At 40.0% G+C, this 26,595-nt stretch overlaps 3 protein-coding genes and 1 long non-coding RNA gene across 22 annotated transcripts in view; 1 reads left to right on the forward strand and 3 right to left on the reverse strand.

Annotated features, from left to right (window-relative positions):
- The window catches only part of GOLGA4 (golgin A4), a 71,928-nt gene extending 69,757 nt beyond the window's left edge, over positions 1-2,171 (reverse strand). For 4 of the 9 annotated variants that reach the window (XR_015274577.1, XR_015274576.1, XM_086844158.1 and 1 more), the window contains exon 1: positions 1,792-2,032. Coding sequence is in view for 7 of the 9 variants with exons in the window: in XM_086844158.1 (XP_086700284.1) it covers positions 1,792-1,875 (84 nt within the window). In the remaining 2 variants the exon portion in view is untranslated. Of the gene's footprint in view, positions 1-1,375; positions 1,758-1,791 lie in introns of those variants that run through there. The other 5 variants (XM_086844175.1, XM_086844199.1, XM_086844165.1 and 2 more) reach the window with 5 other exon arrangements.
- Positions 2,172-10,970: 8,799 nt separating this feature from the next.
- On the reverse strand, positions 10,971-21,491 carry LOC111923682 (uncharacterized). Of its 2 annotated transcripts, XR_015274652.1 has the most exons (4): positions 21,318-21,487; positions 17,128-17,285; positions 14,483-14,580; positions 10,971-14,323 (listed from the first exon to the last, which is right to left on the reverse strand). It is a non-coding gene; the product is annotated as an uncharacterized LOC111923682 (long non-coding RNA). The 2 variants fall into 2 exon arrangements; XR_015274651.1 differs by lacking the exons at positions 10,971-14,323; positions 14,483-14,580 and adding an exon at positions 16,324-16,470 and having other exon boundaries at positions 21,318-21,491.
- A 1,412-nt stretch (positions 21,492-22,903) lies between these two features.
- Positions 22,904-25,923, reverse strand: LOC111923683 (uncharacterized). The gene is made up of 2 exons (XM_086844444.1): positions 25,551-25,923; positions 22,904-25,472 (listed from the first exon to the last, which is right to left on the reverse strand). The coding sequence occupies exons 1-2, from the start codon at positions 25,765-25,767 to the stop codon at positions 25,255-25,257; spliced, it is 435 nt and encodes a 144-aa protein (XP_086700570.1). The 5' UTR covers positions 25,768-25,923; the 3' UTR covers positions 22,904-25,254.
- LRRFIP2 (LRR binding FLII interacting protein 2) overlaps positions 25,704-26,595 on the forward strand; it is a 55,466-nt gene continuing 54,574 nt past the window's right edge. For 3 of the 10 annotated variants that reach the window (XM_086844346.1, XM_086844377.1, XM_086844412.1), the window contains exons 1-2: positions 25,892-26,205; positions 26,434-26,574. The gene's annotated coding sequence lies outside the window, so the exon portion shown is untranslated. Of the gene's footprint in view, positions 26,575-26,595 lie in introns of all 10 variants that reach the window. The other 7 variants (XM_086844339.1, XM_086844329.1, XM_086844438.1 and 4 more) reach the window with 6 other exon arrangements.

The following is a 26,595-nucleotide window of genomic DNA, read 5'->3' on the forward strand; positions in this document are numbered from 1 at the left end:
GTGTTACTTAAAAGCAACTGAAGAATAAGAAACATTGCAAGACAACTATTTTGCGTGAAAATAAATATATGTTGAAATTTTCTGCTTCTGCCTTTCCATTTATGTCAACCCTTGAGTTACATGATCTGCTCTGTTCACAGTACAGCAGACTAGGTCCATCGGCTCGCTATAGTTTATCACAAGCTCTCGTATCGGATCTCAGGGTATTTGTCACTGTTAATTTTTCAAGAGCCAGATAAAGTATATTACACTGTTGGGTGCATATATGCATGTAAGTCCCTATTTATTCTGTAGGATGACTTTGAGCAAGTAGGAACTCTTGAACATGTGCACAGAGTATCCTGAAGTAAGTGGATTACAATACCCTGAACTGAGTGGATTACAATACTGTGTGAAAAGCATCATAATTTAGCTGCTGTATATTGAAACACTGAACTCTGCAGCTCAACCTCTTTTACACTGCACTGAAAGTTCACCACATATGGCAATCAAGACAGCACTCTAAACTGCAACCAACAGAAATATACTTCACTAGCTAGAGAAGGCACAGAATTAATACTATGGAAGGCCTTAAAGTCAGACTCAAAAAGCTACACAAAACTTCACAATAGATCCATTTCCAAAATCCTTACCTCTATTTCACAAATGAGTGATTCAAAGAGTGGAACATAACAGTCAGCAGTTTTGAAACCATGGTCTAATACTGAGACTATGCAGCACCAAATCTCCCAGTGGTTCAAATTCAGATCAAGCCCAGGCAACTAATCACCTATTTGTCAAATTAACTAAATTACCTATCTGTTACTTAACATTTCAGGACTCAGAGTTTTATCAGTTTTTATACTTTTAGATTCCAAGATACACAGGATACTTAACCTAGCAAGAGACACAGGCAGACATCATCAGCAGACTCTGCCAATAGGAAGTTATCTTGTTGAAGTCTTTCTACCCAAAATTTGCAAAGAGAGAGTTTACACATGCTTGAAATCATCACATTTTTTTGGCCACTTTCACTTAGACAGATACTCTGCAAATGTGTACTATTTAGGGTGTACTATCATCACTTAAAAACAGACCTTTCTAGAATACATTTATAATAATTTAGCAAAAGTATATTCAAGAGTAAAAAGGCCAATTAAATTATGACTAGAACAAATAAATAAACGCCTTGTTCTCAGATTTGTACTAGATTCTCAATTAATCTACAGTTTAAAAAAAATGCAAGAATAAGGTTAAGGTAAGCAAACCAGACCTCTAAAAGGTGTTAACAGAAGGGATGTACAGAACTGAAAGAACAAACATTAAGATGAGAGAAAAATATAACCAGGGAACTCAATGCGTGATTGCTATTTAGTGCACATGAAAGTATCATTACTTTAAATGCTAAGGTAGAAACCCATTTCTGTTTCATTCTGTTTGATGTCCAAGCAGGAGATGCTTTTTACATTCCTTTACAAGACAGCTTTCTTAAAGTGGCCAAAACGAAGCACGGTCTTTGGCAGGCGGCGGATCGGTAACAACAAACTTAAGATGACGAAGTTCTAGCGAAGCCGCCCCGCGCTGACAGCGACCCGGGCAGCGACTCCCGCCAGCCGACCGACCCCGGAGCCTCCAGTGGGCCTGGCCTGAGGGACGCGACCCCCCCGCGGCGGCGGGGCCGCTCCGACCGACCCGCGGGACGCCAAGGCCTCCCCGGGCGAGGCGCGGCCCTGCCCCGCCGGGTCAAAGGCTGTCACAAGCGGCCACAACGGCCCGGCGGACACGGCTCCCCGCAGCCCCTCCCCGCCGTACCTGCGGTGCGAGGGAACCCGCACGTACCCCCGCTCCGCGCGGCACCTGCTCCTCGCTGATCTTCTGCTTCAGCTTCTTGAACATGGTGGCGGGAGGGAGAAGGGGATGAGGGTGCGGATTCCGGGCCGGCCGGTCAGGCGGCGAGGGGCGCCCAGAGGGCGGCGGAACCGAGCTCCCCTCGCCCCGGCCCGCGGAGCCACGGCCGCTCCGCCCTCGGACCCCCCTCGGCGGGGCACAGGCAGCCGCGGCCGGTGCGCCTGCGCAGCCAACGTGGAGCCAGGCGCTTCTGCCGGCACGGTGTGCGGCGAGGCACAAACTTCCGAACGCAACGCCCGGCGCTGCTCCTCCCACAGGAGGCGCAGCCTGAGCGGCCCTGGGCGCCGGGACCGGGGCGGAGCGGCGCTGCCTGGCCTCACTTGTTCCATCTCTCCCGGCGGGCGAGGGAGGCGGTGAAGTCCTGCGAATGGAGCGGGCGGAGGAGTGACCGCTTCTATCGGAGGGAGGAAGAACAGAGCGGTAAAAGCTGCCGCCTCGCTGCGCTTTTCCGCCGCCGGAGCCGTTTGATTCCGGCCCTCAAACCCCGCCACGGAGACTCTTGATTTACCAGAATGCTGACCCTGAGGGTCTGCGAGACCTCCTGAGTCGGTCAGCGATAGTGTCGAGGACAAGCTTTCGCAAGCCGAAGAATCGGGCAGCAAGGTAACAAAAAGGTGCTTGGTTCTTAGGCTTGCGAAAACTGAGAAAGACTGAAAAATGCCCAAAAGCTGCTTTTTGAAACTGCCTGGAAACCCATCTGCTAATAAGAAAGTCGCGACGTTTTCGTGGAGTCAGCCCTGACAACTTTTCAGCAGCCTTCTATTTGTAAACCCGAGATACACTGTTACAACTAAAGTACCACTAGAGGTGGAAAGGCAGTGTTTGCTACTGTTGTCGGTGCTGTCTCCACGAAACTAGGGCGGAAATGTTCTTGGCTGCGTAAGGTTAAAACCTCCGGCTTCGGATCCCTTGTTGGGTGACGTTTGTGCACACATGTTCAGTGCTGCGAGTGCAGATGCAGAGGGCTGTCAGCCGGAGACAGCTCTCATTCTCCAACAGTGGGACTATTTTGAAACTTACTCTGTTGCCACTGTCATTGTATGAAGGCTAAAAAATACATGGTGCTGTTTGCAAGAAACGATGAGCCATGTGCTCTGTAAAGCTTCCCACTAAGGAGGCTGTATGCAGTAATCACAAATGGCCAGAAATGTTTTTCCTAGGCTTTTTTTTTTTTTTTTTTTTTTTTTTTTTTTGCCACATGTTTAAACAAAAATATTTTTTAGCAATCTGTTTAGTTGTAGATAAACTGTGACTGATAGTGACCCTTTCATTTGTGTGTTCCTGTTAGGACTACTAGGCATACTTCAGATGATGGCAGTGATTTTTGGTGAGAACAACTGTTGACTTCAAACACCTTCAAAAAAGCTAATCTGAACCTAAAAGCTGTAATAGCCAGGTAAGTATCTTGAAGATTTGTAGGGTATCTTTTCTGTAAGTTGAATCAGAAGTATAGGAAAAAGTCTCCAGACTAAAAGGGCAAAACCCTCTGAATAGCAGTCAATGTGGAAATTAGATAAAATGGCAAATTAAGTTTATTGCATCCATAAAAATTAAGCAGTTTCTGTTTCACTGAGGTAACTTCTGTTTCCTCTAAATATGACATTGTCCCATTTTAGGACAAATTTGGTGGGAAACCTCTGAATGGGGTCCCTCTAGAAAGCAAATTCAAGCAGCCCCTACCCCAATGGGTTTGGGAAAAGATTTCCTTGCAGAAAAGTGGAAAAAGAGTTTGTTTAAGAAACAAAGTATTCACAAGCATTTAAAAAAAAATAAAAAATAATACTAAACAATAAAGCCTCTCATGGTTCTGAAGAGACAGCAAATTCATAAAGTCTTTGTCATGGGGTGTAGCTTGGCTTGCTCAGGCTCTTATCAATCCCTCCTGTGCTGGAAAATACTACATCCTGGGACCTGCTTGGCCACAGGTGTGAGCTCCTGGTGTTTTTCCTGGGTTTTCAGTCCAGAGCAGGTTGATCAGCTCCAAGAAAAAGAAAAGTCACGTCTAGGGAACTTCTCTGGTTCAGCTAGCTAAAAGAAACCTAAAAAGCAAAGGAGAGCTCTCTCCTGCTGTCCATGCTGCAGACAACACAGTCCAGGAGAGAGAATGCAGGACAGCAAGTGTAGTTTCTGAAAACAAACTGCGTGCTTCTTCTTCGCTCTCAGAAACTTAAAGGTGCAAAACTTAATATCCAGCATAAACAGAACAAACAACTGGGGATACAAGCATCATAACGTCACCCCAGGACAGACATGCAGCAGCATGGCAGTAAAATTCAGAGGTTATCAAGTGAGAGGACCATTGCCTGATGAATGCTTTGGGAAACCCTCTAACCTAACTAGTCAATAACCTAATAAATCCATGACCCTCTCATACCTATGTTCTGCATTACAAATGCTAGCTCGTATTCTCTTTCTCTGTTGAGATTACATTTCTGATTTAAACCTCAATCACGAAATGTAGTATGTGAATTTGATGGACAGATGCATAATTGAAAGGTCACTAGCTCCTATCAAACAGAAAAGCACAGCTTTTTGAATTTATTCATAAAATGTATACAACACACACACACACACACACACACACAAAAAGAGCTCTGTATTATTTCCTTGGAAAATTTGAAGCTTGAAATGGTACGTTCTGAGTGTTCCTCATCTACAGATGTTTTTGTAGGACCAAAGGCTATGTGGAAGAGAAGAACCTGAAACTAGAAACTACAATAAGTCATTTTTTCCTACATTAAATTCTTAGTTACTATAGAAAATGGTAAGGGGATTTATTAGCTGAAACTCTGATAATGGGTTGCAATAATACTAGTCTGGTAATTACATGATAACTGGATATTTTCTAGGGGAATTTTTTTACTACAGCAAGGTCTTTTGTTGTGTAAATTTCAAGGTACTTAATCATCTCCTGTTCTTCACAGGAAGTGCCTAACCTGCATTTTAGAATGAGATTAAATAATACTTGTATTTATCATTCAATCATATATAGATTGGTGGCATTTTAAAAACTCTGTGTGAATTTTTGTGCTTTTGAATTGGTATCTTTTGTGATACATGGCTGTGTGTCTAGTATTGCTCCAATAATACAAAGTGGCATCCCACACTAAGCAGCAGTATCCAAATTCTGAAGACATGTATGACAACTCTGCAAAACTCTATCATAAGCCTTCTAAATGGGATTTAAATGCTTTAGCATCTGAACAAGTTTGATTGAAACATATTGCAACATACCAAGTGTTTACTCTAAACCCTGCAGAAGTCTTGGGGAAGATGTCTCAAACTACACTTTTACACACAGAATGTCAAAATCCCATACTCAGCTGAATGATACCTTATTTCTAGAGGGTTAATCTGATCCCAGCAGATTTACTTGTAAAGTTAAAAGAAGCAGTTGAAAGTGAAGATATGCCTGTCCCTTTTTATATTCCTTAAGTACACCAGATAACATAGATTAGAAAGAGAAATATGACATCATGGTGCTGTCTGTAAAAGATAAATGTATACTTGCAAGAGGCACTGGTTACAGTAGATAATTAAGAATAAAGGTCTGTTCCAAATCCAATCTATAACAATCATTAAGGTATTTCTTTGGGAAAGGGTATAAATGAGCATAAATGTAAAAGACTATTCTCATGCCAGTCAAGATTTCTCTAATTGTCAGTAACACCAGCTTATACATGCCTGCCATCTCATTCCTTGCCTTTTGCTAGCTTCAGTGCTTGTCAGACCATCTCCTTAGTCTTTTCTGCATGTTCAGTCTGCAGAAAACTAACTTGGCAAAAAAAGAAGAAATTTCTGCTGACTTACTGTGCTGAGTTTCCCCTGAGAATCAGAGCTGCCGCAATGGAGATGGAGGCAGTCAGGAGCTGGACAGTTTTATGTTGCAAGTTATTTCAGACTGTCACAAACATACAGCCTTCAGTGAGCAATTTGTGTAACTTTTAAACTCAAGTTATCCCACTGAGTGCTTCTTCAAGCTCAGCTAACAAGCAATTCTGTTACTGGAAGTATTGTTACAATCTCAACTATCTTAGTTCCTACCGATGCCTGAAGTCTTTAGACTTCAGCCTACTGATGCATATTGTCTTTAGCCAATCCAACCTAATTTTTAAAATGCTGTCTAAGATTGTAGATTTCTGGAAGTCACAAAAAAGCCATGGGCATAAATTATGAATATGGCTTTCAATACACTTACCCACATATTCAACTTCAAATACTTTAGGAAAGACATAGGAATTTGCTAGCAGCTAATTATTTCAATCCAGTTATCCAACACAAATATTAACATATAAATATATAAATAATATAAAAAAATATATGTTTAACATAACATGTGTAACATTTCTGATAACTTTTTAATGTTGGTTCATATTTATTTTGGGAAGGAGGTTTTCCATGTTTGAATTTTTCTTTACTTCACCATCATACTGTTAAAACAGTTTAATATTCCTATTATTCCACCTAGATAATATTTGACTTTGAGGGAGTTACTGTAAAAATAAATTAACAAGAACTGTTAGAGTAATAGAGTTAAAAAAACTAAGAAGAAAGGAGCACTAATCATGTAACAGGAGTCACTGTCCAGAGCTTATGTACAAACCACTGTTCTTTACACACAGTTTACAGAATGTTGTGTTTGGTGATATTTGCAGTTTCTACTCCTACACATAAAATTCAAAATTCTATTGCTGATGTTAAAGTGGTCAGGTAGTATATCATGCACAGTTGCACAGGTAATCAGTTTCAGTTTGGAAGTATTTTGATCTTTATTTCAACACAAATGTTATGAAACACAGCACATTACCTGACAGTGAGAATTGTCAACTCATTATACCTGCAACCTACAGAATGAGAAATAGTCATGCAAAGCGAATTCTGTGATTAGAACCCTAAAAGCTTTAATATAAATAAAAGGGATAATCAGAGCACTTTTCTAATCTGATCCGATTGCTACTTTTACTTTTATATTTAGCTGTTGTGACTTACAACAACCACCAGATGACACTCTTCTAGGAGATTATGCCTCTGCAGAGTCGTCAGTATTACAAATACAAAACTATACCAGCAACGAGATGAGAGTTTAACACCATTCAGGTCAGGGAACAAACAAAACCCAAAGTTTCTTTGTCAGCTGTATAACCTTTCTCTGTACAAAGTATAGGTTACTCCAAGTAAATTACTGGATATCTGTTACATATAGGTTAAATCTTATAAAAGAAAGGCCTTGTAAAATCAGGCCTCATTACTTTGGCAAAGCTAGCCTGATAAATTCCAGGGAGAAAAGAACTGTAAGAATGAGAATCAGTTTGCATAGCATTCTACCCTTGTGAGAAGATAGCTCGCATATGTAGGGAAGAAAATTCTACCCATGTGAAAAATTCACTTCTCAGGAGACTAAAAATGTTGACATATCTAGAAAGAGAAAAGTTTGATAGACATGTACACTAGCCATTACCAACCAAAGAAGTGAGTTTCAATGATTTGCTGACCAATTAGATTCAAACACAGTGCCTTCTAATAATCATAAAAATATGGACTATATGGAAAAAGATTTGGCTATTCTGCACAAAGAAACAGGTGTCTTTGTCCATCTCTATTGTGACAGATATCAGACACAAAATTTCTTTACCCCGTGCCTGAGTTCATAGCAAACAGCCTATGGTGTTTATTTGTGCCTTCATATATTCACCAGTAGTGCCCAGATATTGGCCTGAACTCAGTAGAAGTAAAACAGAGGAAAGAGGTTAATTAATGAATTGAATAAAGATGGTGATGACATGAGGGAGAAGTCAGACTTGTGAGTGTGTTCAAATGCACAAAGCTGTAAAAAGAGAAGCAGCTCTGTCTGGAAACACTGAAAGATATCATAAAGGCTGAAATTGTCCACACAAGAAGACAAGAGGAATTGAGTCACTTCAGAGAGAAGAAAATGTGATAGGCATTGCTGCTCTGCATCTTGGGAGGGAACGTTCAGAACCTCTCTGTTTTAACAGGAAAGTTGAGATCACGTTTCATGCCATATACCTGTCTTTTCAAAAGTACAAAGTGCAAGCTCAGCCACTGAAGATAAACTACTAAGAACCACAACAGCAAACTGGCTCACTTGAGGTATCTTTTTTATATGAATGGGAATATAAGAGATCAAGAGATTTAAAATTGAGTGGCATGATTTGATTTTGCAAGAGTCTGACTTTCCTAAAACAAAAATCTTAATTTCATCACTACCTCCTTAAGTGGTATTTTCTCTTTCTCTAGTGTGTCAGTGTCTCTTAAATTCTATTTTACTTTAATTGTACCTTAAAAACTTTGAATATCACAAAAAGGGAGCCAATGATGCTATAAACCAGCAACCATTTTTATCAACATTAATGCTATTAATGAGTTTGATTTTAAATTGGTTAGCAGCAGATGCTCACTTGAGTACTTGCATCCTTATTTCTGTAATCACAATATAAACAAAAAAACCCCCAACATTCCACCCTCTCTTCCAACCTCCTGGCCCCTCACCCCATCAAATATATATGGGCAGGGACCTTGATGAAAAGAAAGAAAACAATTTGCTCCTGAAGACAGAGCAGCTTCACAGCAGAGGAATGGGCTGGTTTTGGAGACCCAGACTCTATTCTTACATCATCAAGCGTCCAGGTTGCCCACAGCGGGAAGGCTATTTTGTATCTTAGTGTTTCTATTGGTATTTTCAGGAAGAACAGTGATTCTATCCAATTTCCTGCAAACATGTGGTTAGTTTTCTTCTTATCTTGCCCAGCTGTTGAGAAGTGTGTCTGGGTTTGAAAGGCCAAGGTGTCTGCTAAGGAAGGTGGGAACCTCCCTTGGAAGGGAAAATGTTAACCCCTTCCCTCTGAATTACAGTGACTTTGAAATTAAGGGGCTTTAAGGCAAATATATGGGAAAAGGAATGACAGTTCTTTACTATATATATATACCATAGATATAGCATATAAACTTTACTAGATATATACTTCACTACATATATATATAACAAGGCAGACAAATAGCCACAAGGGCAGCAGAAGGAGCAGCAGCACAAGCCCAGTGACGCCTTCTCTGGGCCGCAGGCACTTTCCCCTCCAGTGCAGTTCCGGGCACAGCCGGCAGGGGGCGCTGGTGGCTCCCGGCCAGGCAGGGCGGGTGCGATGATTCCCCCGCGCCGGCAGGGGGCGCTGTGGCGAGGGGCCGGCCGCCTCTCCCCACACGGGCAATGGCCGCGCTGCCGGCGGGAGAGACAGAGCGGGGCTTCAAACACACAAACTCACGGGGGGCAGCCGGTCCCAGTGCCCCTCCAGACAGCAAAAGGAGCTTTAACAGGAATGTCAGAGCAGCAAGCTGGGAAGGCAAGGATGAAGAAAGTCCTGGAGTGGAAGATGAGATGTATCAGAAACTCTGCAGCTAGAGCTGAAACTGCGGGGGGTGTCCCTGCAGGGCAGGGGGTGTGAGATACAGCATAGCCAAGAAACCTTGGAGCAGTGGCAAAAACCGCTGGGGGCTACACAGTAGCCACCCGACTCCTGAACACGGCCTGGAGAGAGAGGCTCCCTTGGAGGGGGAGGGGGCTCAGGGATCCAGGGGTTTCCCCTGAGACACCTGAGCTGATGGTGAAAGTCATTTTTCAGTGAGGTAGGGTATTCATAAGTTCCCAGCTGAGAGGCTGCTCTTACGAGTAGAGCCGCATTCACAGTAGAAGGCAGCAGAAGACAGAATCCGGCAGTGGTGGTGAGCTCTTCCCGCAGTGACTGAGGCCTCATTTGGCGGAGAGAGAAACCCTCAGATAAGACTGAAGCCATGTGCCCTCCTCCCCTGAGCTTGGCAACTTCTTTTGTCTCTCTTAAATACCCAGTCGTTATTGCCTCCTAGTAGCACATATGGGACAAAATTCCCTGAGAGAAAGTAATAAAAGGAAGAATCCTAAACCCCAACATGGTCAAAGGAATGACTGCTTATTTAATTGCTTTTTAGTTGTTGTGAGATGTACATTCATAAAACACAACTAGGACTGCTGGGATTTTTCTTATTCTATGATAATGTTTTCCCCTAAACGCCAACATTAAGAAACAAGAAATGATTTTGCTTAATAATTTCTAGTCAGCAGGGATAAGAATTCATGCAAAGATCTTGACACACTGAGTCGTGTGTATATATATGTATGATTCCTTTAGCTGAACTACAGAACATCACTGTAGATGCTGCACGCAGCAGCACACAGCTGAGAAAAGTCACTAAGTCAACCTAACAGATTCTTAAGGAAATGTACTGAATAACATTTGCCACCATCAAAATAAGCAACTATTTTAAGAAGAATCCAAAAGAATTTTTCCCAATTACAGTACTATATAAATTGGTATGTCATAATGCTCACTTTTTGTCTATGGCATCAAATTTATGAAATTGCAGAATACAGAAAGTTCAATTTAGGAATAATTAGACTACTTCTCTGCATCACAGTTTCTGAAACACAACCGTTACAGTCCAGTTTCTTAAAATGATTAGAAATGCTTCTGCCTGAATTAAGGTGCAAATGAGACTATATGCCAAAGTCAATAGTGTGGCTTTTATTTAATAGTGAATATGAGAGAGAGAGAGAGAGAGAGAGAGAGAGAGAGAGAAAGAAAAGGAAGAGAATGAAGTAGAAAAGATGTGGGAGGACAGAGACAGATAAAATTAAGTATCACCACTCCGTGGATCCCAACTATATTCTGTTGATCCTTGTCGCCCTGAAAACTCAGTTTTCGATCTTGTTGACATAGTTTCTAAAGACTTTCCCAAGACAATGACTGTAAACATAAATATATATACATTCTTTCTGATACTTGTCTTTTGATGGACATCTCTCACGGCCAGGGGAAGGTGTTAACCTGACTATCCAATCCCTGGCCGTGGTCAGAAACTTATAAATACTGAGAAAAGAAAATAAAGGTCTCTTCCTTTCACCACACCTTGAGCTGTGTCTGTGTGACTCATTTCATGTCCAGCAGCAACAGATCCTCTCCAGCTGGTCTTCTGGGTGGTGAGAGTCCTCCCCAAAAAGGACAAAATCCAACGGATTAATATATACTCAGGCCGGGTGGGAATGGCCAGGTACCTCCCATAGAGAGGTGCAGTCTGACACAATCTCTTGCAGTGGACTCTGGATCTGTTGCATCACTTTGCATCACATGCAATGCTGTGGTGCAAGGCCACAGTAATAATTCTGTGGAGCTCCTTGACGGGGGGTCTTTGATGGATAATGAAACCCACTCTGTTGCCTCTCACGTGAATGTCCTGTGGATGTGGCCTGTGGGGCTGGGGGTTTCACAGCAGGGTTTGTTTGTATATGGGAAGATAGATGTTCAGTGTATTATGAATGACAATATAGTTATTTGCTTTCACATTTAGGTATTGACTTCTGCAAGTTATTATTGATCACAACAGTTTTCATGTATTACATTTGGTAATCTCATTTAGCTGTTTTTGATATTGTATAATTTGTCAGCTTTTGTGGCTAATGCACAGGGGCGAGGAGAGTTTGAACTTGGGGCTCTCAGGCTCTGGCCCCTGGTTCATCTTAAAGCTACAGCAGCCATTTTCTGGACATCAAGTAGATGATTAGGGAATAGAGTATCATCATAAAATCACCCCAAGACACTCTGTATCTTCATCTCTTACCATGAACTATTTCAAATTAAAATAAAATTCTAAGAATCAAACTGTTCTGTCCCAGATTTTGCTCTTTTTGTCACTTTGATTCCACACTCCTTTCTCACACATTGAGTCTTTCCCTGATTATATGGAAAATGCCAGAGATACTGGGTTGTACTGCTCACATAATAGTTTTGTTTAATTATTAATATAAAATATAACATCTTGATTCACTAATATAAAGTATTACTTATTGATGAGTTCTTCTATTAAAATGGAACACGTAATTTCTAAGTAGCAAGGTAACTGTTTTCCAACATTCAAAATAAACTTTGATGGCTGTAATTGAAGTATTGCAATGTTACATTTACACAAGTGAAAGAAACAAAAAAAGCCCTTATCATCACAAAAGAGTGACAGGTCTTCACACAAGTATTTCCTCTGGTAATTTCCTTCAAACCACTTGAACTTTTCCATGACTCCTGAAGGGGAAGGGGGTTTAACTTAAGGGATGTAATTATACAGTTACATTTTTAATAAGCCAAATATGAACTCTAATTATTATATTATGAAAAACCAGGCTGACCTCAACTTGTCCTGCAGCACCTGAAACTTCATTTGGAATAGCACCTTTGTGAGATAAGACAAAAGATGCTGTGTTGATCAGGATTGTCTCAGTATTAAATTGTATTCAGTATATTTGGATCAGACAGAGGTCACAATCATAAAGTTCAGCTCTAGAAAGATACTAGAAATTTTAAGTTTGTTTAGTACTACAACATAAAGTAAACTAGCCAGGCGCAAAAAGAACAAGACAACTGTGTTTTATTTTCTGTCTGGCTAAATTAAAGGATTTCAGGCAATTTTTTTTATACATCCATTACTGTCAAGTCCTTATGAAACAGGAACCATATTGGGAGCATCTCAATTCTGATTTATCAGTAATTTACATGCAGCCAAAGAAATTCAGAATTATGATGGAAGTCACTGCTCACTGAAGAACTTACAGTGTGATTTCTACTCAGTGATTCTTTTCCAATAAACATGTGATACTACTTCCTCAGAGTAGTGCTACACTGAATTACTTACCAGAGATGAAGAGTCAGGCATGCTCAGGCAGTGAGGCCTGCTGTGGCTTCTTGAGTCAAAATACACTGAGCTCATGAAAACAGCAAGATGTAATTCTGTCTCCTTCCAGTAATGGCTAGAATAGTCTTTGATTTACAAGTGTAATTTATTGTTTTTCTATTATCCTGCCTTATTTAGTTCAACACTGTAACTATTAAAAATAGTTAGTAATGTTGTATTTTTATGTCATGTAATTCCTTACAACTCTGTTCACCTCGAAGACTATTATCATGTTGAGAAACACTGTTGCTGACAGTTAAAATTTCATGATTATACTATAAATATGCACAGAAATTCTTAAAAGGAAGGCATAATTCCTTTTGGCTCTGTTCAGATACTAGAAGAAAGGTAACCCTTCACATGTTCTCATGATGCATTACTCAGCATAATGTATTCCATAATTCTTGTTCAAACTGTATTTTAATAGTTGCACTTAAAATGTTCCATGCAGTATTTTCTTCTCTTCCTCCATGTACTAAAAATTGGTTTATTTAAGTTTATCTAATGGGGCACAATAAGAAGTCTCACATATTAATTCATTTTATTATTCAAAGTATTTTTCTGGATATTTTGTGCTTTATATTCTAGCAGTCCAACTTTTGCTAGTCCATTAGGAACAAACAAGCAAATAACATACTGCTTTCCTTCTTGCCAATCTCTGTTAAAACCTTTAAATTCCTTACAGGTATGAACAATGTCAGAAAATCTCATTGGGTAATGTTATAAATAACTGTGTAGTTGTTGGCTTTCACTATTATGTGTTGGCTTTTGCAAATCATTATTAATCCCTACAGTTTTAATGTAGTACAGTTTGTAATCACTTTTAACTTCTTTTGATAATAGTAAAATTTGTCAGCTTTTTGTGGCCAATGTCCTGGCCCCTATGTAGCTCATATCCTTAGAACACCATTTACAGATGATATTTTAGTTTGTGGACAGTGTGATAAACATATATCATAGTTTTGTCTTTTGCAAATATTAGAGTAGATGCTATGTGTTGTGTGTTATGTTAACTTTTGCAGAAGTAGCTGTAGTTGTGAAATAATAACTAATGCCTTCATTTTTGTAACTAACTGACAATAATGAGAACAACTCAGATTTATTTGTGAAATAGCTGATGTTGATTTAATGTACTTGTGGAAATAGTAAAAACCATCTACATGGTCTGATAACATTAAAAGAATGGATGTGAAGGACCTCTGCCACTGACCCTTTGTTGATCAATAACTTTTGCCTGCTGAAACCATGGAACGGGGTGCGTTTGTGAGGACGTGACAGACACGACCCTCAAAATCACATCCACATTATTGCACATGTTCTAAGAATATGAGTCAGAAGTTGAACCAAGTTAAAGAACTCCCAGAACATATAAATGAGTTTTAAAAAAAGTTTGAATATATATAATCTTTATGAATATGTATTTGATCAATGCAATAGAATAAGTATATAAGAGCTGCTATGATTAGCCGGCATTCCTCTGGCTATGGCCATGCACTCAGTGCTGTTATTGTCCCTTTTATCTATTACTACACTTTTAAAATTTTTTAGAAGTGATCTTCGCTTCTCACATATACTACCTCCAAACTGTATGAGGTGTAGGGTCTTCTGGTGTAATCCATTTAGCATGTGTTGAAGCAGGAGCCATGCAGCAGGGTTAGATACAGGGAGGGAACTGTGAACATTATGAAGTAACAAAACACCATGAATGACAGCACTTCAACTTCTCTGGTGTCAGTAATGTAGAGTACACAGTGTATACTTTTAAAACAGTTTCTTGTTCCTACAAACTGCCATGAAGCTATTGAGTGGGTTTAGAAGTGACTTCGCTTACCTAAGCAGCCTGAAATACTCAGAATCAAGGGGGTACTTCTCTGGAGTTCAAAGGAGAAATTGCCACTTCAGGAGAATACCTAGTCTCCAAAAAGCAAACTGGAAAAGCAGACATCACACAGGTAAACACAGTTGTTGCTGAAAAGAAGTCTTAGAACAAAGAGAACAGAGGTGATACTCTGCTAACACAATACAGAGCAGAGAGACAGGTACATGAACAGTCTTCAAACCACTCTGTCAAAAAGCAAGTAAAATGTCTTAAATTCAACAGTTTACACCTTTTGAATGCAGTTTTGTCTTTTTTTGTGCCAATTTAGAAATAGGTAAATCCAGTTGCATCATTCAGGCAGAGATGCCCCAAGAAGACAAAAGAATAAAAGATCAAGTGAAAAGTTTTGTGATATGGTGCAAAGAAAATAATAAGGAAGAAAAAGAGTTCTCTCATGCCTGTTTGAGAGGATTACCACTGCAGATAAGAAATTTAACTATTATGCAATAAAATCTATTAATAACAACTGTTAATTTTAGTTTTAGTTAGTGAGACTAATTTAATTTCTGCACTCATGGAAGACTGTTGTTGTTCTATTAATTTAGTCTAACAATAAGACTGCTCAAAGGTGAAGGCTACTTGAAAACAAACTTCAGTTTTCTATGCATTCAGTATTTCTGTCTCCAATGCCTCCATGTAACAGCTACAGCTGGTCTAAAGCTGCACAGATAAACTTGGCCAAAACAGAACCCCAAACTCAACGAACCTAGTTTGTTAAAGAGTAGGAGTAAAGGGTCCCCAGATGAGGCAATGATAAATTGGATTTGAATCCAAACAGGGGAGTCAATCCCAGCCAATCCCATTCCATCCAGAATGCAGACATCTAACTGGCCAGGAGCTGGGTAATGCTGAGATCCTGACCAACCAGGTGTGTAAGGGTGGGAATTTTGAACCCCCTATAAAAGGGGGCGTCCATGAATAAACATTGGCTGTTGTTGCATGAATCTCATGAGTCATGTCTCTGTCTCCCTCTATTGCAACACCTCCAATATTTCCAGAGAATATGATTTTCAGGAGGGAAGGGAGACGTGTGTAAATACTTAATGGGCTTGATGATAGAAATAATGCTTCCTTTAAGAATTAAAAACTTGGCAAGCACATTAGTTAACAGAAAATATTTATAGTCTTTAAATAAAAATCATTATTTGTTTACTTTTTAACATAAACTTCTGGCTGTTTTATTTTAAATATTTAAGTATATTTTTGTTTGTTGACATATTTTGAAATAGGGGAATGTATAAATACTGAAAATATAAACTATGCAGAGAATTCAAACATGGGACTCAAAATCAGACTTCACAGTGCAAATACAGAAGAGAAAAAGGATCAGAAAATGGCCTCACTGTAGAGATAACAGCACAGTATTGAGAAATGAGAGCAGTGTAACTGCCTAAGGATAATAAGTATTAGGTTTTCAGTACACCAGTGTAAAAACCTTCACATCTTTATAATCCTGCCCTTCCCAGCACCTTTACTACAGCAACCTGCAACAAGAGCCTGCCAGCAAGAGGCTGCAAACAGCAGCAGCTTTCATTAGCCCATCAGTGGGAACAGCTTATGCTTTTGCAGCTCCTTCTCTCTCACCTCTACTATACCCCTGCAAGCTGCACTCCCTAGCCTTCTCTATGCCAAACCAAGGAGCTCACAATACTTGGTTTCTGCCAGCTGCCTGCCTTAGGGTGGAGAACAGCTGCTTCCCAGGTGGCCAGCCAGCAACGCCTGCATTGTGCCCTCGCTGCTGGGGCACCCAACAGTCCATGGTGCCTCTGACCAGCTGCTGGCCGTATACAGACCTAGCAGGGTGCCAGTCACGGTGTTCCTTTCCAGGGTGGATGATGGGCTGTAGTCTTTATTTATGATTATCAAAGGTGTAACTTCAAATGAAAACCTGGATTTTTCACGAAATTTCCAGGCGAAATTCTCATATTGCTCATCTTGACCTAGCATGGTCAAAGGAAGAAGTAAAATAGTTCAGTTGAACTTTGCACTTTCATACTGTATTAAGTTGCCCAAAAATAGAGTCAGTAAGTAAAATAATTGCAACTAAGAGAATCTCAGATGAGTTCAAATTCAGTGTCTCCTTTACAACTTTTTTCTTGACCTCAATAATTTCTGAGCTAAATTTTTAGAAAATAACTCCTAGTAGCCTTTCTGGATGCTACTCCTTTAAATCTGACAAATACAAACAAGTCCAACCCTCAAATACCTACTTTGGAAGAAGAGTTTTTATTGCTTTTCCTCTTCCTGTATGGAAGTTAATTTTTTTTTCTCCTGGGGTCTTTTTACTCCTTTTTTTTAAGAAAAGGTGTGTTTGTTTTATCACTAAAAACACATAGATAGGAAGCCACTTTTTTTCCTGTTCCAGGGTATACTGCAGATATTTTTTCTACACTTATTGATGACAAATTATGTAGTTTCACTCGATTAAATTTTAGTTACATTAACTCATACTTCTGTGTTCAGACAGCAGTTTTCCTCCTACTTTGTACCATCTTTTACAAGCAACGCAGCCAAATGTTCTCCCCATAACATAAAAAGTAGACAAATGCAGATGCAGAACTGTTTTTTTCTAAAAATATGCATGCTGTCTTGCTTACCAGGAATTGAGAACTGTAATATTTCCTTCAGGAAACAGTCAGTACACATCTTACTTATACTGGCCTGGTGTCTATTTGATATTTTTCTCAAAAGTTTTGAGGCAAAGCAGACATGAAGAATTAGGAGAAAACCATAACATCTTTGGTGAAGGAACAACCTAACAACAAGAAATGGTTATTTAAGTAATTGCTTGTGATTAGACACTGGGATTTCTTTGAGATTCTGTTCAGCCTCTATTAGTTTTAATACCTAATTTATTAGCATAAATTAGCATGATATTCTGGTTTATACATATTGCATGCATCTGTATTTCATATATAATATCAAAAGTTTCAGTTTCTATGGGTGATCTGAAGGACTCTTGAATTGGTGGATAAATCCATCCTATTGGATATATAATGTATTCATATTATTAACAAATCCTTTTGTTTTCAGTCTTAAGTGGTTAAATAAACTGACGTCTGTAACAAAGTAGCAAAGTTAAGTTGTTGCATAAAATGCTTAAGATGTGGTTCAAAGTACAGCTTTGCTCAGAAAACTCAAATAAAAACAACATGAAAAAAAATCCCTATTGTTTTCCCTTGATTCTGACATCACATATTCTGTCTGTAGTCATGTAAAGAGATAGGGTTTGGTTTTTTTGGGGGGTGAGTGGGTAGGTGTTTTGTTGTTTTTTTACAAAGAAAACAGCCAGACATACAAAACCAACCTTGGCTCCTTTAACCACTCCAGCATTTCTCGCTTCCATCACGCTTCCTGTAACAAACGTTCTCCCTTGCCAAACAGTATCCTCATTACAGCTGTGTAATCCCATTTTTTTTGAAGTATGACTTTGGAGACACCTGTTAAAGTTGAGCTCAATTGCAACCATCTCTCAAGTGGATACTTATTCCGTGTGCTCTCCCTCACTTTTTAAACTTAGCTAGTCAGAACAGGAAGTGTTCAAAATATTCAGGCATGAATCATCACAAAATTTACTCTGGCTCTCCTTTCACATTCTACGGAAATGTTGAGCAAGACTGTAATGTCACTTTTGAGAATTAAACCATGCCCGGAAGTAGAATTGTCCAATATATATTTAGAGCGACATCTTGCTTTTATAGTGCTTTTACATTTGTTCAGCCTAGAAACAGCTGAAGACAGATTCTTCTACGTGTATAATCTATAGCTTTCTTTACTCTCTTTCAATTGGTTTAACTTTTGCTAATGTAATTCAAGAAGTCTCACAGAAACTGCATAAGTATTATGCATAGGTATAATTTAGGATGTCCCTTAACAGTCATGACAATTTGCAAGATTATCTCAATAATTCCTGAAAAGGCCAAAAAAAACCTCAGAAACTGCAAATAATCTTTTTTATTCATTCATCACATACAGAATTCTACAAAATTAAATTTAAATTTAATTTTAGATCAGACACATTACATACAGAAACATAAATATTTACTTTTTGCTCCTAGGTCAGAAAGACTGAGCTGCCATAACCCTCAGAAAATTCTACACAAAGTACACATAAAGAGAAATTTGCTGCAAATATCTAATGAATCAAGTATGTTCAAGCTCTAAAATGCAATGTATATTTAAGGAGTATTATCAATTTAATTTAGTTGAATTAATTTGTTTAAATATTTAAATTATTTATTCACTTTTCACTTTGGCCAATTAATGAAGCCACCAGAAGACTCCAAATATTTAGTTGTAACATTCATATGTTACAACTAAATATTTGGCGTTTTCTTATAGCTTCATTAATTTCATTGAAGGAAAGATCTACACATTGTCATAAGATTACAGATGGACATGCTGTATTAAAATGCTACATGAAGTAAATTACTAAATTAAATACAAATTTGTTCAGGCTATATTTTACAGGTAAGACATGGTTTAAACTGTATTTATTTAAAATTATTATGAACATTTCTGAGAACTTTTTGCATTTTTCTTCTCTCTCATTGATTCTTAGTATTCAAATTCTATCAGCTCTGCACTTCCCTAAATGTTCTAAATTCTAAATGTTCTGAATTCTCTAAAATATTAAGAATATAAACTTAACTTTTAAAAACCCCACAAATATCCAACAAACATTTGTATGGTATGATAGATCTAAAATGTCAAGTATTTTAGCTATTATCTTCTTTTACATGACCTGCAAAGCTGGTTTTGCTCTAGTTCTGGGGTGCATGTGCCTTATAGACAAATATTACTTCATTCCCAGCCTTCTGATTTTCAGTTCAGCAAACAAAATTATAAAACCAAATCTGCTTATTTGGAATGGACTGTTTTTCTCGGGAATGCTAAGCATCCACAGCTGCCATTGACTGAAGAGGCAGCAACAGCTCAGAAGCTGTAAAAAAACTGGACCAGAAGCAATGTTGATTAAGTGCAAAAAGAGGATACAAGGTTACCATTTTCTCTTTCTGTAAGCAATAAACAGACTGGACAAGCTCAGAAGTACAGTTCAGACCCTGAGGTTTAGAATTTAAATTTCAGTGTCCTTTTACTTCTCCACTTTAACCTTCATCTTCAAATGATGACACAAGTTCATGTTAGACACACACCAACAGAGAAGTGCACTGAAGCTGTGCAGCAGCATAGTCAAAACACTAATGGAATAAGAAGCATCTCTCTGTGTCTAGCTGTCAGCTGCTTGTCTCGTTGTCCACTTGGTTATTTAAAAAATACATTACACAGCATCAGCTTTTTTGCTGGAGAAAATGAAGGTTTAATGAAAATTATTTTTGCTATATGAAGAAACTGCGCATTTGGGATTTTGAAGTGAATTGTAAAAGAGTGGTTGCTTCAGGTAGGAAGAAAAATAGGAGCATTTAAATTTTTATTATATTTTCTAAAAAATACAAAAAAATCCATAGTATATATATGTCTTAGTTATGAAGAATTTGTTCACCTATGCATACCTGGTAGGAAAACTGTAGTAGGTGAAGATAATTTGGCATAGAAGAGTTATGATAAATGTTCATTAGATTTTAGTGTGTTATAAAAATCTAAATGTATTAAAAAATTCATATTTAAACTTTACATTCTAATGACATTTCTAAATTAAGAAAATAATGGGAGTCAGAAAAGTGACAAAGAAAAATAAGTGAGTACATACTAAAAGATCCACCTTTACTCACACAGCAGTCACTTCTTGTAAGTTTTACAAGCTATGTAACAGCAAGTGATCTTCCATGCAAGTTGTATGTAATCAGTAAAGTCAATTAGGATTTACACAACCTCTCTTCAGGATATATAACAAACATAGAATGGACTTCTGATTGAGTTTTCAGAAATTATCTTAGCATAGGAAATTATTTCTATATAGATCAAAGAGATCATAAAGATACCTAGAAGTATGCCTACTAAATCTCTAATGATGATGATACTTGTATCTCTAGTTGGAACGGAAAAGCTCTATGTGAAAATTAAATATACTGCTATGTATAGTATAAACATCTCCATTTTTTTTTAAAAAAAAATTAATTCAAAAAATATTATTTTAGAATGTTAATATTTTTCTTTACAAATAAAAAAATCTTCATCCACAAACTTTGTTAATATATTTCATAATCTACTTTCATCTAAATGGGATTATCAAAATAAAGCATCTTCCCCTTAATTCTCAATAACAAGCTGATGTTAAGAGATACAAAAGATAGAGCAACGAAGAGGGGGAGGAGTGCAGTATGCTACTGAGCTGGGGGGCTTTCTCTTGGGAAGGACACGAGATTTTGGTTGAGGGGTGAGGGGCTGAGCTCAGCTCCTCACCCTCTTTTGCTGTTGGGGCCCAGAGGAGAGATGGTGCTGTTGCTCTGTGGGGAGAATTCCCTGCCACCGCAGAGTTCCTTCCTTTACTGCTTCTTCCTTACTGTGGGGGAGCTTTTGCTTGTAAGAGCGGTCATTGAACTGGGGTCTTATCGACACCCAATCTCACTGGAAAGGATCCTCACCACCTATGTAGGTGCCCCAAAGGAAAACCCAGGACCCCAACTCCTTCCCCTCCCCGGGCAAGGGAGTGTCTCCCGGCTGTTTGCGGGAGCCCAGCTGCCGCTCTCCAGCCCCGCTCATTTCTGCTGCTGCTTGGGGCTTTTTCTACTCTTTAACTTGAGACTCGGTGTCTGCCCAACCCCCTGCAGCTCCTGCTACGGCTGTGGAGTTTCTGCTACATTTTGCCACCCCAGAGTCTGCTCACCTCTGCAGTTCCAGCCTGCTACTTCGCAGTTCTTGCTACAGCCCATTTAGCCATCGGAAGGGGCACTGGGACCGGCTGCCCCCCGTGAGTTTGTGTGTTTGAAGCCCCGCTCTGTCTCTCCCGCCGGCAGCGCGGCCACTGCCCGTGTGGGGAGAGGCGGCCGGGCCCGCGCCACAGCGCCCCCTGCCGGCGCGGGGGAATCATCGCACCCGCCCTGCCTGGCCGGGAGCCACCAGCGCCCCCTGCCGGCTGTGCCCGGAACTGCACCGGAGATGAAAGTGCCTGCGGCCCAGAGAAGGCGTCACTGGGCTTGTGCTGCTGCTCCTTCTGCTGCCCTTGTGCCTGTTTGTCTGCATTGTTATACAGATATATTCTCGTAAAGAGCTGTTATTTCTTTTCCCATATCGTTGCTTGAAAGCCCCTTGATTTCAAAGTTATAATAATTTTGAGGGAAGGGGTTCATGTTTTCCATTCCAAGGGAGGTTCCCCCCTTCCTTGGAAGGCACTTGTCTTTTAAACAAAGACTCATGGATATTGATCCATAGCAATTAAAAAAAAAATCCTCCTATAAATGCATTTTAAATGCATTAATTTAAATTTAAATCACATTATTCTGGTGCTTACCTTGCTTCTGAAAGAATTAAAAAAAAAACAAACCAAAACACAGAAACAAACCAACACACAAAAATATTACCAAAACAGTGAAAATCTTGAATATTGAGAACATTGAATTAAATTCAATTGTTTGGTCAATCTGTGTTAAAATGGAAGTTTTCTAAAAAAGACTGCATTTACTTTGTAGTCTAGATTTTCTGGAAAACATTGGAATACAAATTTTTAGTTAGCTATTCAACAGGCAGCCCAATTATTTTTCTGCTGAGGATGCAATGGATCAGAACCAAATGGAAACTCGTGCAGTTCTACTACTAGAGAGCACCAAGCCCCATCAAAATTATTATATATGTCCATAATCCCTACTGTGCCCTACAGATTTTTCCAGTGCTAAAGTAAATGAGGTAAAGGGAAAAACTAAATCTCACTCATTCTGCAGTACCTAATACTACTGGAAACTTTATGTAGTCTATAAGAACAGCTGTGAAATGTGCATATGTCCACAAAAAACAGTCCAGAATTTTGAAAGCTCGGGGTTTTTTTCCACTTGTTCCTTGTTTTTTTTGTGAATGTTATATGTATGCAAAAACCATGCAGAGAAAGTCTATGTATAGTCGCTCCATACTCCAATAAATTCTATGAAAGATTTGAAAGATTTTGTAGATATATTCTAACAATTTTTGAGTTAAAGAATTGGCGGAGAGAAGATAACATACAAAAGGTCACCTAAAAAAAGGCATCTTTTGTGCTTCTTTTCTTCTTGAAATTTTAAAAACCATATCAATGCTGAGATTGAAAAGACTTATTTAATAGGTAATTGTGGCTATATGTGATGACTGAAATGTATCTTTAATAGAAATTAAAGTATTAAAAAAAGGTGGCAGAGGACAAGACTGAAAAGGCCTGGCATAAACTCCTGTACAAAAATAATTGTTTTGAAAAGCAAAACAAATAAAAAAGCAAGACTTGATCCCTACATTACAAAAGTGGTTTACATTTATTTTGCAGTGTAGACACAAAAAGCTTATTCTCTACCTGTCACAAGGGAATATTATGACACCCTTTTTGTGGGGAGGGGCAAACAAGCAATTAGGAACAATACTGGGAATCTCCAAAAGAGGATCTGCTGCAGCTGGGGGAGGAAAAAGAAAAAAGAAAGTATGTTCAATTGTGTCAAATGAATTGCTGAGTGACAGTATCTGAACTGAGGAGGGGGAAACTACTAGAAAGGAAGAACACAAAATGGAAATGACAGAAACAATTTGATGAGGTTGTCAGAACTTCTTAAAATGCCTTTAAATCAAGGAGTCTTCATCAGTAAACCAATCCACCAGTTAAATTAACACCTGAAAGTTATTCTTTCCACAAACGGAGGGTGAAAGAGATGAGAGGGACACAGAGAGAAGAATAGAAAGGACACAGAAGAGAAAATACAGGAATGACATCAGGAATTAAGTTATGCTATAATCCTACATGTGGGATGCTAACACTATTATATTCTTAATCAGAAAGTGCAATAATCATAAAACAAAAGATGAATGGTAAGATTAGAAATGCTAAAGTGTTGGACAAAAAACCAGATATTCAGAACTGCACAAAGAGAAAACATTGCAAAGGTAAATGTATTTTTTCTCTCGTAGAAGTTGTTACAATGACAAAATCTCCTTAAAACTGTACACACATAGTGTAGGAAGTTGACATTGTTCAAAGTATTCCATTTAACTGGTTTGCAGATTCATACTGGAAATAATTTCTCAGGTGACAATCACTCTGAAAAGAACTAAGAGTCCACCCATGGAACTCCTTAATTGAGCAAAACAGTTTTAGAGAGAGATTTCTAGAGAAAAGGGAGAGAGCAAATCAGCAAGTTCAATTACATATGATAAGGGATCTACACTAAGCTACTGTATAAAATATATACAGTAGAAAACAGTGAAGGGAAAAAATATTCAAAGGCAGATCTAGTGATACTTCATTCATTCATTTTCTTATTTTTAGCCGTCACTCATTATTAATAGAGCAAGTTTTATAATAGCTTCAGTAATAATTTAATCAAGACACTCAAATTATTGTTCATTTTGTAAGTGCAGTCATTTCACAGCAGAAGTTCTAACATAACTCATTTTCTGGCTTCTAATTGAAGGTTTATAATCAAACTGTATATAACCTGGCTGTTCAGCTATTCATTAACAATGCTGAACTCAGAATTGCTATTGTGCCATCCTGTACCACTGCCTGTTTTAGCTGTACTGTACACTGCTTTTCAGTCAAGTAAACAATTGCTCTTTCAAGTGACAAAAACACATGCCTGCTCTCAAGGAGACATGCATTTTACTGAATCATTAAAGAAAAATGTGCAGTCTATGACATCAAAAGACTAGCAGTATGAACATATCAACACTTCATCATAGAAAAATGTACAAATAATTGAAAAAATATCCTCTTTAACAGCAATACATTAACAGAGATCCCATACAGACCTGGGACATGTCACATTTCAGAAAGTTATACACTCCTCAAGAATGAATAAAAGATTCCTCCCACCAGCTAGGGCAAACCAAAACAGCCCAAGATGTTTTTAATGATGATTCTCCATAAAGCCCAGAAAATCAGCAGGCAAGTCCTTCTGGAAGAATAAATGTCAAATCAAAAGGAAGGTTTTAAGCCAGTACTTTTTTTGGTCTTTCCTATAGATGTCTCATGAGAAACTTTCTACTTCACCTCCCTCCAGTGAGATAATCCCTTATTACTACAGAAATTAATGTGATGCTAAAAATAAGCATGGTGATGCTATACTGTATGATCAGCTGAGGAAAGAGACTGAAAGAGTGTAAGGTTTCTCACACAGAAAATTATAAAATACTAAAGAAACACAAGAAATACATTATACATTTGCTCTAATACATCTAAATCACTCGCATATCCCTTTTTCTTTATGCACATCCACTTGAGCTTTTTTCAGTAAGACATTTGAAATCTGTCTCGTGCATGTTTTTGAGTCTTACACTAAGCTTGTCATTTTAACAGTACTTTTTAATTTCCATGTGATTTCCAACATACAAAATGTCATCTCCTCTAATTATCTCTACACTCTTAGAGACACCCTGCACTTAACTTCAGAGGTGTTGGAAAGCAAATAACTTCCAGTGTGATCCCAAGCCTATCTCACAGCAGAATCTCACTAAGTTTCATGATTGATTGTGTATAAACCGCAATATATAAAATGATATAGTAATTTGCTTTTTTTTTTCCTGTATTTTATCCTTAAGGATTATGATGGCTGCTTGTTTTGATACATTTTGATACTACATGAGTCTGGTCGTGTTTAGGCCAGTCTAAGATAAGGTTCCAATGTCTGCAAACGATTTTTGCCCATTAACCTCGTCTGGCACCCATCCACGTAAATCTTCCGAAACGCTCTTGAGCTGGGCACACAAACGAGCACGGCCCAGGCCCGGCCGCGGCTGATGCAGGCGAGTCGTGCTGCTGCTGCTGCTCTTCCACGGGGCCGCGGTCTCCCGGGAGCCGCCGCACGGCCGTTCCCTGGGGAAGGCCGATCAATAAAAACAAACCCTAGCTAATCCCGGGAATGAAGCACAAAACAGGCGGTATCAGACCTACCTCTACGCACCACAGCACTGAGCAGCCGGCCTGCCCGACGATGAGGGGGGCGAGGCGGAGAGCGTGCACTGCAGTACGACACACTATAGAAAACGATCCCCCCTCCCCCCCGCCCCTCGCTGCCTGCTGAGGAAAAGAAAAGCGGGGTTAGATGAGGGCGCTGCTCCTTCGGATAGCCGCCTCGCCTTCCCCGAGCTGAAAGGCTCCCACAGGGCATAGTCCTGCCGGCCCGGAGCTTCAGCAGCCCATCGCCGAGGAAGCGAGCAGTACCCTGCCAGCGGAGCGGAGCGGAGCGGGGCCGAGCCGTGCTGCCGTGCTGCCGTGCTGCCGTGCTCGGCACCGCCCAGCACCGCCCACCGCGGTGCCCGCAGCCGCGCCCGCTCTGCGCACGCGGGCGTGCCGCCCTCTCCTCCGCTGCGCCTGCGCGCTTCGCCCCTGGCCTGCGTGGGGGCCGGGCAAGTGTGGTGGCTGTCGGTGCCAGCGTGGGTTGCGGTTCCTCCTGCGCTTCGGCTGTCGGGCGTTCGCTCTCTCTTCCTCTGCTTAGCGCCGGCCCCTTTTTCCTTCCGCAGGGCCCTGCAGGCGGTTTGAAATTTACCGCAGTCTCTCACTCGAGTTCTCGATGTGGCCGTAAGCGCCCGGCGCTGAAGGGGAGGAGGCAAGAGCGCGGGGCGGGGAAGAGGAGGGCGGCCTGGAGCGGAGCGGCTTGTGTGCCTGCAGCTCCGGTTCCCCCAACCCCTCGTGGGGGACGGGTGGGAGGGGACGGTGGAGAGGGTTAAGTGAGGTAGCAGTTCCCTTGCTGCGGCCCGTGGACGCTCCGTGTTTGACGGGCACTCTGGTTGCCTGGGGGCGGCTTTTGCCACTGTTCCCCTATCTCGGGGCGTAGGGAGTGAGGGAAGGAAGGAGCCTGAAGTGATTCCGGGATCCACGAGCCGCTCACACCCCTGGAAGCGGTGGAGGGAAGAGTGAAACAATTCCCCCCCCTCCCTCCTGAGGCGTCCCGGTGCTGCGGCAGGCTGGCCCGCAGGTAAGGCTCCCTGGGGCCCAG

Source organism: Cyanistes caeruleus, chromosome 1 (assembly GCF_971803275.1).
Source record: "Cyanistes caeruleus chromosome 1, bCyaCae1.hap1.1, whole genome shotgun sequence".
In the NCBI taxonomy this organism is placed as follows: domain Eukaryota; kingdom Metazoa; phylum Chordata; class Aves; order Passeriformes; family Paridae; genus Cyanistes; species Cyanistes caeruleus.

Coding starts and splice junctions, on each gene's coding strand:
- LOC111923683 (XM_086844444.1), bottom strand. CDS start 25,767: ATGCCCTGTGGGAGCCTTTCAGCTCGGGGAAGGCGAGGCGGCTATCCG. Junction 25,473..25,550: donor CAGTGCTGTGGTGCGTAGAG/GTAGGTCTGATA, acceptor GGCCTTCCCCAG/GGAACGGCCGTGCGGCGGCT.